At 34.0% G+C, this 17,727-nt stretch overlaps 1 protein-coding gene and 2 pseudogenes across 1 annotated transcript; 1 reads left to right on the plus strand and 2 right to left on the minus strand.

Moving 5' to 3' along the window:
• Nucleotides 1-4,982: 4,982 nt before the first annotated feature.
• On the plus strand, nt 4,983-6,241 carry LOC140670657 (uncharacterized). Its single transcript, XM_072901385.1, has 3 exons — nt 4,983-5,022; nt 5,196-5,378; nt 5,583-6,241. The coding sequence occupies exons 1-3, from the start codon at nt 4,983-4,985 to the stop codon at nt 6,239-6,241; spliced, it is 882 nt and encodes a 293-aa protein (XP_072757486.1).
• Nucleotides 6,242-7,747: 1,506 nt separating this feature from the next.
• LOC140669940 (uncharacterized) lies at nt 7,748-8,385 on the minus strand (annotated as a pseudogene).
• Nucleotides 8,386-9,211: 826 nt separating this feature from the next.
• Nucleotides 9,212-17,243, minus strand: LOC140670658 (uncharacterized; annotated as a pseudogene).
• Between the last annotated feature and the right edge of the window lie 484 nt (nt 17,244-17,727).

Raw genomic sequence — 17,727 nt, forward strand, 5'->3', positions numbered from 1 at the left:
AATATTCACCACACAGATGTATACATGGCTAAGAGATATAATACTTGCTACAGATCGATCCAACCACTATCATACACCAAATAAACATCTATCGAACCGCGAGGAACATCTATCGAACCATGTTTGAACCACTATCGTACATCAAACGAACGTCGATCAACATCAAACGAACGTCGATCAACATCAAGCGAACCATAAACGACATGAATTTTGATATTTTTTCGCGTTTAAAGATGTCAAATATTCCACGTCTATTGTCTGCTAAAATGCAGACTAATAGAAAAATGCATCACGTACTGTAATATAATACATGCTACAAGGAGAGAATAAAAAAAAGATAATAATAATAACATATATGTATTGTAACAATAGTTTATTATAAATATGGATTGATCGAACCTTTATGATGATTCGACCACCAATTGAATAATTTAAATACATTTTGTAAAGTACAATTTCGTACATGTCTATCGCAACGCAGAGTAGCATCTAATTTATCTAAAGTAGGAACGTCATCATAGTCGTTATCCAATGTCTCTAATAAGACCGATTCTCTCATCGTCTTCCAGTAAATTTGCCAACCATTCTTGTTTTTCATGTTCTTTGACATACACTCGAGAAGATGCATCTTTCAACATCACGGCGTCAGTGATTAAACGTTTGGCCCTGTAGTACGAAATGTTTCCATCTTCCCATTGCAGATTGTGATGTTTTCCAATTAACCATGCAACTTGAGATCTCTCAGATCTCGTGAGCAAACGGAATGGTGTAAGATTCATAAAAATATAATGAGAGAGTACAGAGCTCTTTGTCAGAATCGCAATTTCTTTCACGATAAACTTTCCTCCAACGATAAATCCTTGCAGATCCACAAACGTTGGCACAACTATAATGAAATGATATTGGCGAGAACTACGACGGACGACTAATGTCGATCATCGAGTATTGCTAGTTTTATAATGTTATAATGTTATAACATTGGAGGCGATTATTCCTGATTCATGTAATTTTGCGGATACATTTGTGTGGTTATATTCGATAATGCGATCGTGCAAGATGAGGCAATATACGGTAGTATTTGCGGGCTTCTAGCTTACATTCAAATTCTATTCTTACGTCCACGGTAGCATTTTTGACAGACTCGTTTTGTCGCGAGCAGTCAAGACCGTGAGAGGACCGCACTCTAGAAATTTTAGCATGGTAAATAATACATTATCATTATTGCATCCGTAATAATCCGATTTACGAAAACGCGCATATATGTCGAATAGGATAGTGTATCTCTTTTTATCAAAATCCAAATTTAAATCATCATACGGATAAAAATCAGAGTTTAGATAGAGTTTAACGTTAGTCAACTTGCAGTCGTCGAATTTGGTAATATCTTTCGACGCGACATTTTTTCTGTCATCAGTCTGTAGTGTAAAGATTACGTATCGCGGTTTCTCGAGCTGAGAGGCAGTTTTCACAGTCTACGAATGCTTGATCGTACTGTGTAGCAAAGGAAATTCGTATAGATCCCATGAACGGAAACTCATGTTCAAGTATCTACCACTCTCCAACGCTCGTAGCAAGGACAGTTTACTAATTTCGTTCAATATTACGTGAGGCATACGCCATTGTATTTTGTGTAATTCAATCTCAGCTTCAGCAGCCTGAGCTCCAAATAGACAATTGTTGTCGTTGCGTGAACGTATTACAATCAATTCATGACGAGCGTTAATCACAACGCGCTTATAATCCTTGCAAAATCCAAGCAACATGTTGAGCGGCACGCAAAAATTGAAGTAACCTTCGCCACCATTATTTGCAACTATATTCCATGCAGCGTTGTGTAAGATTTTACTTCTCTCGTGTGTAAGAGAAATGTAGTTTTTAATCGTGCAAGTTATTCCAACGTTTCTGTTGCGATCAATTTTCACACCGTTGAGTTCATATCGAAGTTCATCAAACATGAATGCAACGCAATTATTTCCCAATATCATTAGTTCATTCTTTTTCCTTATCGTCAATTTTCCTTCGACGTAAAGGAAGCTTTCGCACGGCAACGTGTACAAATCCTGATGCTGTATAGGTATCCGTATCTCATCGCTAAATCCAAGTGTTGTATTTGCGTATGGATTGTACGTATGAGTTTCAATCTTTACTATACGGTCGTCAAAGATCGGTTCGCTTCCAATGTTCAAAATGCCAATCATTCTTTCAATTATTTCGTACGACAAATCCCAAAGACTTTAAAAATTCACAATTCAACGCGCTGAGCTTCTTTTTAGTGTAACCAGACACCGCTTGCCTCCTCGCAAAAGTATTGTCCCTCGTAAAGATATTGTTTCTCGCGTGCTCCGTTTCATTCAACACAAGTATACTGTTTTTGACGTCGTCGTACGTGCAATCGTACGGTAATTTCCTCTCCTCGAAAATCGAGCAATCGACCCTCCTGATCCACAACACGTATCGTTAAATTAGTAATGCTTTGCACGACGATCGGTAGATAAATGATTTGCGTGGGTGTTTCCGATATCTTATATCCCGGTGGTACGCTCGGAGAAAATTCATGTATCGTGTGTACGCGCTTACTATTGCTATATGCACCAGCGGTCACACTGCATTCTATACGAATAATGTTTACGTTAATAATATTTATCGGCACATCTGATTCGTACCATTTCCGCGACTGCAATACACGAGAATCCCAACAACGATCCTATGTTGTTGGGCTTATTAAAATCTGCATTTAATTTCACTTTTCAACGTATTATGATTAGCGCGAATCACTATTGGATATTTCTTATCATTGTTATTAACAATGTTGTGGGAATCGTATTGTAAAATTGCATGCGTTAGATATTCATTTATACCATGCAATTTGTACGATCCTTCGGGAATCGTAATTTCCTTGTCGTCGTTGTCAAAGTAAAATTTATTATTCGAGGAATTCACATTCGGTATCGTATGATAAATTTCAAAATCCGTTAAACCAAGTTCGTAATCATCATCGTTCAAATCTATGGCTGGAAAGTAGCTTACGGCAAGAACCCTACTCTTACCAGTCAACGTAAGTGTCAGTGACATGTCGAATACTGAGTCACGACAGTAGAGTGTCAGGCTTTAAATTTAATCATTTGAAGAAATTGTAGACACAATTGTCCGCAAATACTCTGATTATAATTTTGATAAGACGCATGATTATATTCAATTTTTGTTACATTCTGTCCAAAATATTGCACCAATTCCTCGGGCGGTCGAAAATTTCCAAAACTGTCAAAATACACAACATTATCTTCCCTCTTTGCGTATGCTACCCAATGAGTACCAGGGTCCTCAATGTCGTCCAAATTGACAATGCAGCTCTCGTTTTGTCGCACACCGCTTATCGGTAAATTATTGCGCATGAAAACGCCTCTAAAGAAAAGTATGCGCATATGTTTTGCAAGTTGTTTCAATTGTACGTTAGTTATTACACCCGCAGGCATTTTTAACGTTTTTTTTTCTTAGCAGTCGTTGAGAACCCCCGTCCACGCTTGTACGGAGCGAGATAAAGTCCACGACCTTCCATAGCACGATTATGACGTTGCATTTCTTCGAATTGGCGTTGCGTGGCCTTGCTATCGTTTACAGCCTTTGCGATTCCCGCTGCTCCACCAGCCAAAGAACCGACTACTCCCAAGAATGGTAAAATCGGTAAAATATCACCATGCTTCGCTACTGGAAGTATTCGTTTTTTCAACATCTTTTTCTTTTTTGGTGATTTTTTCATTTTCATTCCCATACCAAATTTCGTTTTTGCCTTCATGGCTGTCCAAACAGCCGTAGCAGCCGCTCTTTCATCAAGAGTCGAATCTCTCGCGGTAATACGTTCCCGCGCCTTCACAGCCAGTATACGATCCGCAACGTGTCGTTCGCCGAGGTCGTTGCTTCGCGAGTAAGTTATATCGTGCTCACGACACGCAGCGTCCAATGGATTGATACCTCGATCGCCTCTAGCCAATCATTCTTTTAAACGAGTTCCCGGTCCGCAAAACTGATATAACAGGAATATGCAATTCGATAGGAAGCGCGTTTCAATAGACCGCTACTTCTTATAATTCTGGCTGACATTCGTAGCAATCTTTAATAAATGATGCTGGACCGTCGATATGTGTTTGCTGCCACGGTAAATTATAATGTCGCAAACATGTACGATACCGTTGTACTTCAGAATCAGCCTTTATATGTTCGGGAAGTTTGTCCCACAGTCGTTCCACGTAGCGGCTAAACTGTCTCAATAAAATAATCTTTGATATATATTGCAACTGTTCAGAGGTAAGCTCAAGAATATGACTGTCGTCCGACAGATGAAAAAACATTTTCAATACTGAGCGGTTTCGATTCGGTGCATATCTATAAATAGGTCCTCCCATGACTCATTCTCAAAATGCGGTTTGTGCGACGATAATCAAAGTTATAAACTTTGACAATAGACTAATGCTTGAAAAAGAAATACGCAAGCATGGAAACATGTTACCAATTACTATACGCGGTATTATTTGCGGTCCTTCAAATTGTGGTAAGACTAATGTATTGATAAGTCTAATTGAAAGTCCGTACGGTGTTCGCTTTAAGAACCTGTACGCATACTCAAAATCACTTTAACAACCTAACCTAACCGAAATATCAATATTTGGAAAATTTATTGACACCGATAGACGAAATTGATTATTTCACATTCTCTAATAATAGTGAAGTCGTTGCTCCAAGCGAGACGCTTCCGAATTCCATTTTTATCTTTAATGACGTGGCGTGCGATAAACAAGATAAGATAAGAGAGTACTTTGCAATGGGTCGACACTCGAGCGTCGAATATTTCTATCTTTGTCAACCGTATGCCAAGATACTCAAACATCTTATACGTGACAATGCGAATCTATTGATTTTATTTAAACAGGATAGTACAAACCTGAAACATGTGCACAATGATCATGTAAATACTGATATGTCATACGATGATTTTCACGCATTATGCCAGAAATGCTGGCAGCACAAGTATGGATTCGTAGTTATTGATAACAGCTCGCTGACCAATGGACGATATAGAAAAGAATTGCGATGAATTTGCAATACCGTAGAGAGGTTAGTCGCTGTCGACACATCAATCTAACAACGTCTACAAAATATCCATCATGATAATCAACAATGATGATGATAAACGTAAAAAGATTGTGAGAGAGATTGCAAAAACGAGCGAATCAATTCGCAAAAAAATCACGCTTTAAAAACTGGTAAAATTGAGGAAGACATCGCTTTGGAGAGACATTTTAAGCCAATCACTGAACCTCTAAAACAAATTGTTGAGAATACCATCGATGTAGAATCTGGTGCGTTGAAAGTAGAGCCGTTTGGTATATCCAGAGAAGAACAAGAGAGCATAAAGCAGAAACAATCAAATATTTCACTGACTTATGAAAAAAAATCAAATGGGGGACGAAAACGATCAAACGATTCATTGATAACTTCTACACCAAATCAATCAAAGCAAATGAAACAATCGACTCCGATAAAAGCTGTACAACAACCTTAAATAATCTCGTCTCCTTCCGTTGAAGAAATTTTTGAGACCACACCCGAAGCGATTGTGACGTCGGTTCAATTACAAACATCCGAGGGTCAGAATATGTTGCGAGAACATCTTGGTCCGCTCGGACAAAGATATATCGGAGCAATTTTGAGCCAAGATGAAAATAACGAGATAGATTACGTATACGGTGTTAAATTTTCCGACGAAGGAATGATACTCGGCGATAAACATTTCGAAGTGGATAAGAATGATAATATAATCATCAATGGAGTAAAATATGCGGGGACGCCAGGTTTCTACGAATTAATTTTCAAGAGAATTCCCGACGATGCTGCATATACAGAGAACGATATGCATAAATATAAAAGTATATTATTGGCGACAAACGCGCATAGACGTGATAGCAATGTGCGTAATCCAGTATTAGGTAACAAAGGATACAAATATAAATATATAATCGCTTCATTATTTCCTATCAAAAGAAAAATTGGAAAAGGTATAAATCTACCACACATTATAACACTGAGTGAGAATAAAATTGAATACGTGCATTGGAACGATCCCAACGAATTGGTAGATCGTTTGCGGCTGCTGGAAGCTTCGCGTCGAGCAGGTAACAATGCCCATGGCAATGAAGTCATGTCAATTATCGAAGAGCTTCGCGAGGCGGGTCTTATTATAAATTAAACAACATGTTGACGATACTAGTTATTCTGTCAAAACATTTGGTATTGAAATGCCAATTAATAAATTTGGAGTATCGCTCGGTACGTCGAATAAGGCATACTGATGAATGGAACGGATTACTAAGAAATTATGTGCGAGATAATGCTCTATGTCTGACTAGCGCCGGTTTTGACGCAAGGTTGCGCAAGATATGACGTATAGCGCAACCGGAAGATGATAACGATGCTGCTAACAAACGGTACGTTGAAATGAGTGTTGAACTTTTGAGGAATAGACAGAAAAAAATTGAGAAAACAATTATTGCGCTCGAAACGCACACGCAAACGCTTCAGATAATGATGCATGAAATGCAGAAAATGCTTTAGACACGTGTGCAAACTACATCCGACTCAGAAAAAGATACATAAAGAATCATACATGAACTTTTACATTATTATGAAATATGCCACGATCAAACAGCAAGAAAAGAAAAACAACTCTGAAAAGCAACAGCTCGTAGAAGAATTGCTCCGGCGAGAAGAAATTTTCCGCGTAGACGCGTCATAGTACGCGGATACGATGATCTGTTGCAGGCAGACGTGGTTGAGATGCGTCCTTATGCACGAGTCAACAAAGGTTTCAATATCACTGTTATCGATGTGCTGAGCAAGTATGCGTGGGCCATACCGCTCAAAAGTAAGAGCGGAAACGAAATGTCTGAAACGATTGCGAAACTAATTCGAGATGGTGGAAGATGTCCGAAAAATTTTCAAACAGACAGAGGAAAAGAATTTTACAATGAAAATGTGCAAAAACTCATGAAGAAACATAACATTAATCATTATTCAACGTATTCCATCATGAAAGTCTTGATCGTGGAACGATTCAACCGCACTTTAAAGAACAATATGTGGAAATTGTTTACGCTAAATGGTAATTACAAGTGGATCGACGCTTTATTCCGACTCGTTGCAGAATATAACGCGCGAAAACATCGCACTATCAATATGAGACCTATCGATGTCACTCCTACAATCGCTGATAGATTTTTAAATACAGTATACAACAATGTAAAAATTGCTGCTCCAGCGAGATTCAAAGTAGGTGATTCGATACGTGTGAGTAAATTCAAGACCATTTTTGAAAGGTTACACACCAAATTGGTCGACCGAAGTGTTTAAAATTGTCAAAATACAGAATACTAATCCCGCGACATATCTACTCAAAGATTCGCACGGAAATCCAGTAGCCGGAGGATTCTACGAATACGAGCTACATAACGTTGCTAACCCCGACGTATATCTCATGGAAAAGGTGATACGCAAAAAAGGAGATGAAGTTTTTGTGAAATGGCTGGGACTTAATAAATCGCACAACTCTTGGATACATAAAAATAATTTATTATAAATATATAACATAATAAGAATATACATAAATTTACATGAATGAATATATATATATATATATATATATATATATATATATATATATAATTTGTATTTACAATAAATAAATAAATACAATTATTTACAATGGTATTTTATAATGTCCCCACGGCAACGTATCAGTAGTTGTAAATACGATATACCGCTTGTCGTCGTACGGACTTAGAGCAATTTTTGTTTCGCGAATGGTGTATACCTCGTGCAATTTTAATCTTATACACGATTGATTACGCGTCATTTCAATCTCTTCGTTCAAACACCGCGTGTAATCGTCAAACGTTATCGTTCTCGCGACAATGACTCTTGACGCCTTTTACCTTTTTCGTATCCTTCTTACCATCCACGCGCAACGTATACTTTTGCTCTAAGTCCGACAAATTCAGTCATTATGGTACCGTTGTTTTCATCCTTCATTAGACCCGGTACCTTTTTATTCACGAGCGGTATACCGTACGCATTGTCTATCGCATAGTCGCTCGTATCAAATTTGCTGATGTCGCGTTTCATATTCTCGTACACATCGTCGCACTCAATGTGATATATAAGACTATCCGTGTCAGTGTACATGACTTTGCATCTCTCCCGATACATTGGTACCATATAATCGTGGTGAAATTCGTACAAACATGTCTTGGATATATCGAGAATACACATACCCATGTAAATTGGTTTGTAGAATTTCACCTCGAGTTTACGTAATTCCACAGTGATTAGATTTTCCGAAAAAACGCTCCTGCTATGAAAATTTGGTTTTGTAATCAATGCCTCTGCGCCGTACTTTCCGTCCCATTTTGTTAAAAATTTAACATCTACACGATTGCGCACATTTTCCATCGTTTTGCCAAACACGGCATTATCAGTTTGTACAAATTTTCTTCAAAATCATTTTTTTACCAGTGTTCTAAATTTTGTGTTGAGTTCTATATAAGTACGGAGCCACGGAGATTGAGTGAATTGTAATATACGATGAATTTTTGCAACAGGAAGACCGTGACGGGAACATTGCTGCAGGTTGCGGTAATGTATCACGTAACGCTTCTTATCGTATAAGGTTGAGAAGCTTGTTCTCGCGCTTGCCAGGTGGTTTGTCGTGTGTCGGACAAAACGGCAGATCAGTGTGCGAATCGTGAAGATGCTGCGGATACTCAAGATCGACTTCGAGGATGTAACCTGTAGACGAATCGAGCGCGATCGATGATACATCAAAATTGGAAATATTATCAACCCACTGAAAATCGGCATAGGGCAATGGTTGACACATTGCCCATCCGTATAAATTATTAACATCGAAATACATCAAGTACGTTGATAGTTTCGATGAGTCATACGACTGTATGTACTTGTTATTAGCACGCGCGTACCTGTTGGAACATTGACTCAGACCACCGCGTATACCTCGTTCGATAAACATAACCATATCAATGTCTGTGAGTAATCAGATATAATTTTCGTATGCTTTAACATGGCGTCCCACGTGTAGCCGGAAAGAGTATAGTAATACGCGGGGTCGAGCCCATAACTCTTGATACAACTCTCGCGGAAATTTTCAAAAATGTCTGCTAATAACAAGACATCAGTTTTGAGGTATAAATCACTATATTCGCCTAGCGTTTGAATAGAGAATCTCTTCCACACAATCTCAGCGTGCGCGTAATCACTCTCGGATATTGTGTTACCAGTCAAAGAGCTGTAAAATGATTCTCGCGATGGTAAACACGCATCTTGCAATTCATCTACGCAGTGAATGTACTCGTACGGGAAGACACCTTTTCTTGTTAGTAAATTGAAATTCTCAGCGGATAAATTTTTAAATTCCATTTGTAAAATTTTGAATTTATCCTTGTTCAGAAAAGATGCCAATTTGTCGAGACTTGTTGTGAGAAATTTATATGAATCTATGAAACGTAATTTAATGTGATTTCCCGGTTTGTCTTTCGTACCCTTAACATGTTTTGTAAATGAAATATATTTTTCTTTTGTTATCGGAAGTAAATCGATTTCTCCTTCGAACGCTGTGGCTATTTCATCGATTATAAAGTGAGAATCATAGCCGGATAAATTGTGAAATATTATTGGAATGCAAAAAGATTTTTTGTAATTTAAATTACAATTTGAATGCGCAGGACCTCTGTACCGTCTGGTCAAATGACAATGATCGCGTATGCGCGTATCATCATCTTCCACGAATGGTTTCTCACATATATAACACTGAGTCGCGCTTCGAAATTCTTTCCATTCATCTTGCGTTAAATTTACCATGGGGACATTGATTGTTAAAATATTTTCTACACGTTGTGCCAAATTTTTAAGTTCGTCGGCGAACCACGCAACGCAATTGGCTTCGCGACGAGAATGATACGCGGATAACGAATTATCGTACGAGCAATGTACATAATAAGCGATACTAAATACTTGGTGATGTTGATAAAAATTTTCTTCTTCTTTTTTCACCAAAACGCACTCCAGGTCGGCGTACACGACGAAAGGTAATCTCTCCTTCCTGTTGTAGTTGGTGAATGCGAGCCATCTGTCCTTATCGCTTGGTAACCGGATAGCGCAGTCGTTCATCTTTTCACAGTCTACTGTATGCGATTGTAGTTTCTCGTCCGAGTGAAAATAGTACATGCATCTGTAAAATAAAACTTAAAATTTTTATATCATTGTTTTAAATATTTTTAGATGGTTTTATTAAATATACATACCGATCGCAGATATATTTTTGACCATTGTGTTTGCTGAGTTACGAACCCACGAGCCTGGATAAATTCTTGATCCACGCGAAATGTCCGATATCTCGCGCATCTTGCACGTAGAGCAGGTTGACGTGCTTGTCCCTCTTTTGCTCCGTAAAGTGTAACAGGATAATGTTTTCATTCTCGATGGTATACATTTTGATTGAAATGTCATTATAATTTTCGAATTTTTTAATTTGATTAAGAGTGACTGGAAACCCAATATCTTGGAGATTCAGTACTGTTGTATAATGCAGGTACGATGATTGTCGGTTTGTGTGTCTTTCAACTGGATACAGAGCAGCCGCCACCGCCCACGCAAAACATGCATTGTCTTGAGATTGTACGTTAACCACTGCTCATTTCATTATTATTTTTCGCGGTAATTGCATGCAACATTCGGCGTGCATAGAATTATATTTATTTATATTTACAGTCAAATTTAGTATACGCGATAATGCCCATCCGCTATCGCGTTCCTGAAATTCTTCGAGCGATGCAAAGATGGGCTCGACGACTCGCCGCTCATACCACTCGCGTAAATCGGATGTATGAAAGAGTTCAAAGTTTCGTGTATTGATTGATTTATTGGCGCGCTTATCGCCCGCTACAAACTCGCCGTTAAACACTGTATTCACTTTCACATTGCCACAGTATATACAGTAGCACAACTCTCCCGATTTTGTGTTGGCCAAAACGGAATGCGCATGCGCGAAATAAGGGAGTTGATCCAGTAACGCTGATCTTCTCTCTTGCTTATTCTTTTGTTTTTCGTACTCTCTCACACATTTAAATACCTATTTAAATGCCTATCTAAGTATATGGCATAATAAATGACATTTACATGTCGTTTATTATTGTATAATCGTGCAGTATCACTGTTATAAAAAAGCAATTATAAGCGAGTGACAAGTGAAATAGTGGCTTAATTGTGAAAGTGAAGGTGTTTTGGAAAGGTCGAAGAAGCATATCTTGAGGGAGGATAGTTGATCTGTATAATAATATTATACAGATCTTCAATTTTCTTGAAAGGAAAGCACTTTGATCTTAGCTTTGTTTCAGTAGCAACATTACAAGCTTCAAAGGATCAAGGATACAAAATATTAGAAAATAAAAGACCAAAATGGATGAGAAAGCAAAAAAATATTGTGCAGCAAGAGGATGCAATGAAGAAAATTTGGAAAGAAGACATTTTTTAAAATTTCCAAAGGAGCATGACAGGTATGATTTATCACTTTAATTATTTTTTAACATTTTTAATTATAATATATGCATTTTATCTTTTTGTATTAATAAAAATATAATATATACAGATGGTTGCAATGGGTGAGAGCATGCAGAAGGTTGGATCTGGAACCAAAAGGTTCACATTATGCCAACCTAAATTGTGTTTTGTGTCACTTACATTTTGAAGAAAAGTGGTATAAAATCAATAAAATCCGAGCTCGTCTTCATCCAGATGCAATACCTACCAAATTTTCATGGCTTAACAAAAAGTAAGTTTTAACTTTAAAAAATTAGATTATACTCTGTGTAAATACTTGAAACTATCTTTTTTTATTTTCAACGCACAACAGAATTTTGTGTCAAAAATATAATATTTTATATGTAAAAGATATAATTATATATTTTGCAGCAACGCAGCAGCTGAATTAAATATAATAAATGATGATCCTTTGACCAATAAAGATCAAAACAAAAAAGAAGAAAATCAAGAAAATTACGAGAAAAATGAAAATAATGAGGAAAATGGAAAGAAAGAGAATGAAAAAAATGAAAAAGAAAAAGAGGAGACAATTAATAAACAAGTAATTGAGGCAAACGTTCAAGAAGAAAAAAGAAATAAGTAAGTTTTATATATATTTATATATGATTTTTTATATATTATATGCTTATTTTTTATATGCTTATTTTAACAATTTAGACGTTATTTAACAATATATTTTTTACAGATAAATATATGTACAGATGCATCTGTATATATATATCTATTATACACTTATTTGTAAGAAATTAATTGTAAAATAAGGTCTTATTATAGAATACAATATAAATATAAACAATATTGTATATATATATATATAATTAAAGATTACAATAAAATACATGCAAATGGCAAAAGCATAAAATAGTTATATATTTATTTTAAAGAAGTTTTAATTAAAAAGCTATAAATGAAATAAATAATTATCACAATTATGTAATTTCCAATTTAATAATAAGAAGTTATATATTTTTTTAATGTAAATTTACAATTTTTATTATTAATTAGGAAATTATATAAATGTAATAATTATTTATTTTATTCACAATTTTTTAAATTACATGTAATTAAATTTTCTTTGAAAATAAATATACACTATATAACAACTATTTCATGCATTTGCTATTTTTAGATATTTTACTGTTATCTTTAATTATATATTTACATATATATATATATATGTATGTATTTTTTTATTTATTAATTTATTTATTTATTTAATCATATATCAAAAATCAATTAATAATTACATATATAACTATAATTATTATTTATTATTATTAGTTGATTTTTTTTTTTTTTTATTGTTCTTAATTTCTAATATATTTGGGAATATTATAGAAGCACATCCAGTACATTAACATCCAACCAAGCAGAAAGTCCTCGAAAAAGAAAATTGCGCATGAAGATTATGAAATTAAAGGCGCAAAACAAAACACTGCGAGAAACAGTAAGAAGACTTCGAATGGAGAAAAAGAAAAAACATAAGAGATTCAAGGAAAGAAGAGGACGAATATGACACTTTACGGAAGTTAGGCAGTAAGTTATTACCTACAAATTTTGCTAAATTATTATCTGCGCAAATTGATCAACAAATCAAAAGCAAACGAGGTACAAGATATGATCCCGAATTTAAGAAATTTGCACTAACTTTATATTTTTCAAGTCCACGAAATTATAGGCAATTAAAAGAATCATTTGCTTTGCCTTCCGTACGTTCGTTGCAATTATTTACAAGTACGTGGAATATTGTGCCCGGTATTAATGATAAAATTTTTGATGCTCTCACTATAAAATTAAATTCGCTGCCATTAATAGAACGCCATTGTATTGTGTGCAGACGAAATGAGTTTAAAAGCTCATTTATTTTATAATGTATCATCGGATGAAATAATAGTTTTGAAAATACGGGTATTAATAAATCATTTGTCCCTGCAAAAAGTGCTTTAGTTATAATGGCGCGTAGCATTGCAGGTAACTGGAAAATCCTCGTTTGTTATTGCTTTATTGAAACTGCATGTAATAATAAAATTTTAAAAAATTTAATTTTTAATATTATAATTAAGTTAAAAAATTGTGGTGCTAGAGTGCATGCATTGATAACAGATATGGGGTCTAATTTCATGGTGCTATCTCGCGTGTTAGGTATTTCTACACAAAATTCTACATTTTTAGTTGAGCAAGATAAGATAGTTTATATGTTTCATACTCCACATTTAATTAAAGCAACACGAAATAATTTATTACAACATAATTTTCAATTTAATAATAAAATAGCTTCATGGGCACATGTAGAATTTTATAAAAGAGACAGCAAACAATGGATAAAAACTGCTCCTAAATTATCCAATTGTCATATTCAGCCGAATAATTTTATGAGAATGAAAGTTAAGTATGCTGTCCAAATATTTAGTAATCGTGTTGCTGCGGGTATGTGCACACAAATATCTTCCGGTTTTCTTGCAAGTGAAGCTATTGGCACTATAGATTTAATCGATAATTTTGATAAATTATTTGATATTTTAAATTTCTCATCTATAGTTACGCCTAAAGAATATGCAAAAGTTTTCACGGCAACCAAAAAACAATTAGAATTTTTAAAAAATATGTTACATTTATTAAAATCTATAAAAGTTATGAAAGAAGACGGTTCTGTTGTAAAAGTTAAATGCTTTGAATGCTGGCAGATCACAATTAAAAGTGTAATAGAACTTTGGGAAATATTAAAAAATTATAATTTTTTTTATCTTCAAACGCGTCGACTAAATCAAGATTGCGTTGAAAATTTCTTTGGCTCTGTTCGACAACAAGGTGGCAATTCTTTGAATCCAACACCAATACAATTTTCACGTGCTTTTAAAAAACTTTTTAGTTTAAAATATTTTAAACATTCAGATTCACAAAATTGTGCAGAAGATAAAGATGAAATGCTTAATATATTCAAAGCATCATATAAAAATGTAGAATCTGTATCGGAAATTTGAAGAATTTGTTCCATCATCGACGCATAAAATTATTTTAGATATTCCCATACATGATTATCGTTCGATGGATCTGCCAGAAGAAAATGCATTTAAATATGTATGCGGCTATTTAATTAAAAAATGTACACAAATACATTCGTGCGATGCATATATACAATATGTAAACGAAAATAAGGCTGTTTTAGATGATTCCACTTTATATTGTTCTTTTCGAGCCTACGAAAATGAAACAAGTCTTTTTGGTAATCTCAACATACCTAGTAATAATTTTTGTTTTTATATTCATCAAGTAGAAGAAATATTTGTGAAAAATTTTGAAAGTAATTGTTTCCAGAAAGGTATTGGTGCTTATTTACTTAAACTCGCACAAAATATAACTTTTGAATCACCGTGTCTAAATTTTCCTACAATTTTTCTCATAAAACTATTTCTACGCACGCGTATTTATTACACGTTACCACAACACAATAAAACGTGTAAAGGAATTTCAAGAAAAAATAGGAAACTTTTAAATATTTTACATTTATGAAGTTTTTGTGATGTTATGCTTTCAATACAGTCTTATTTTTATAAACATTTAATAATTTATTTATGCATGTTTTACTAATAATACAATCTGTGCGTTTTACAACTGTGTGTGATTTATCTTATGTGATTAATTGAAATGTACTAATGTGTTCTATTCAGTGTGATTTTCTTTGTAACTTTTTTTATTGCATGTTTTGTTCTTGTTTGTTTTCTAATATTATATTTTATTGTAATATTATATTTTGCGTTCTTTTATGGTGATGGATTTATAACATTTTTAAATTTCTTTCTTATGTCTTATTTATTTGGATATTTATAGAAAAATATGTATTTATTTATTAAGAGAATTTATTATGTGTGTTTTATATTGTGTATTTCATATTGTTACTATTATATATATATATATATATATATATATATATATATATATATATATATAATGTGCATGTATATATGTATTTATGCATGTGAGTGTTGTGTGTATAGAATTATTTATATTAATATATGTTATATTTGCTCTTATTTATTTTATTTTTTTTAAATTTAGATTCACATGTCCATCGTGATCTTGAATAGCATAGCAGCATTAAAGTAAGCAACCAAAATTTATTAATTACAAATTTACAAAATTAAATAGTTATATATTATGAAAAAGTAATATTATTCTATTATGTATCTTTATTATAATTTATTGTAATTTTAAAAATTCTTTTCTATTCTCTTACTTTTTCTTGTTTGTACTGAGGTGGATCGAGTAGCTGAGGTACAAATAAGTAAAGGAGTTGAGAAAAGAAGAGAATATTTACTAATATACATAATTTATAATAAATGTAAGTCCACTTGCAAATTATTATAAATATAATTAGATATAATTAGATGTAATTAGATTTAATTTACTATTATTTAATAGTGCTACTAATATTATCATTTAAATTCTTGTATTAATTCTTATATTAGATAAATCTCTGTATTCATTTATATCAAATTATATATAATATAATATTAATAAATGTTATTTTATTTTAGAAGTATTACAATTTTAAAGTAAGTCTTTATCTTCAACAGAATAATATGTAATATACTTATCTGTGTATATTGCAATATTGTATACAATTGTATATTAATAAAATTAATATAATAAATAAATTTAATATAATTATATATAATTGTGATTTTTCTAACAATTATGATTAATTATAATTTTAACACTACATTTAATATATATACATACATTTAACATTACATTTAATATTTTAAAAATAATTTATAATTTTCTCTTTCTTGTTCCTATTATTTTATATTATATATTATAATTATCTTTTGTTCTATTTTTACATATATTACAATTATCTTTTGTATTTTTTAATTTTTATATTTTTTTTGCTTTTTTAATATATTATTAACAATTTGTCTCTGTATATCTTTAAAATATATTATTTTGAGTTCTAACAACGTCATTCTATCGACGCTATTAGCACTAACAGCGTCTCTTCGAACCCATATGTCTGTATCAATGAAAGAAAGAGATGAAAAATGAGAGAGTAAGCGAGAGAGAAGTTTAGATGGTGTTACGATCAACTCCCTTATTTCGCGCATGCGCACTCCGTTTTGGCCAACACTGACATCAAAGGTGCCGACAGGGAGTTGCGCTACTGTATATACTGTGACATTGCTGTGTTTTTGCATAACGACTCGCACGTGCTTGAGCACAATGTCGCTCGCGTCTTCCAAAAATTGACGAGGTTCGATGTGATTATAATTTATAACCGCACCAGTCCAGATACGACCTTCGAATGCCGTATCAATCTCTCGCCAAATCAATCCATTTTCTCGCGAACTGCATCCTGCACCCGCGTGTACGAAACGTCTGCGCAACACATTTTTCAGTCCTTCGAGTCGCGCGATTCGAGCAATCAGCGATTGTCGATTTCCGATCGATAATCGTGGTCGTTTAATTCGACTTTGTTCTTCCAACAACTCGATGCATTCGTCACATTGCGCCTCCCACGCAATGTACTCCTCCACTGAATTTACCCGAGTGGATTGCTCCCCCACAATTTGCTCCGCCATGTTTTTCAGACCGAACAAGATGCACGACTCGAAAATAATGGGGATGCATCTCTTTGCAGCGATTTTATATCGCGATTCATAGAAGTTTCTATCACGCATTTCGCGATTTGTTATCTAACGATAACGTCATGTCGAAAATAATTTTTTTGCTGTATTTCAAATATTAGCAGCTGCACATTGGCGCTTGAAAATTTTGCAGTTTCAAATTACATGCAGCTGCATTTCGTGATTTGTCATATTTCATTGGATTGTCACCTATGGGCGATGTCATCTCAAAGATTTGTCATATTTCGAATATTAGCAGCCATATATCGGCGCTCGAAAGATTTGAAGTTTCAAATTACATATAGTTGTCATTTAACCTTGACAATTTTGCGGTTTGTCACGCACACTTTAAACATTTTAGTAAGATTTGTCAGCGCATGGATAATTTGTAGTTTCAAATTACATGCAACTGCGAGTTACTTTTTGATAATTTGTCACG

This window comes from Anoplolepis gracilipes, chromosome 10 (assembly GCF_047496725.1).
Source record: "Anoplolepis gracilipes chromosome 10, ASM4749672v1, whole genome shotgun sequence".
Classification (NCBI taxonomy): domain Eukaryota; kingdom Metazoa; phylum Arthropoda; class Insecta; order Hymenoptera; family Formicidae; genus Anoplolepis; species Anoplolepis gracilipes.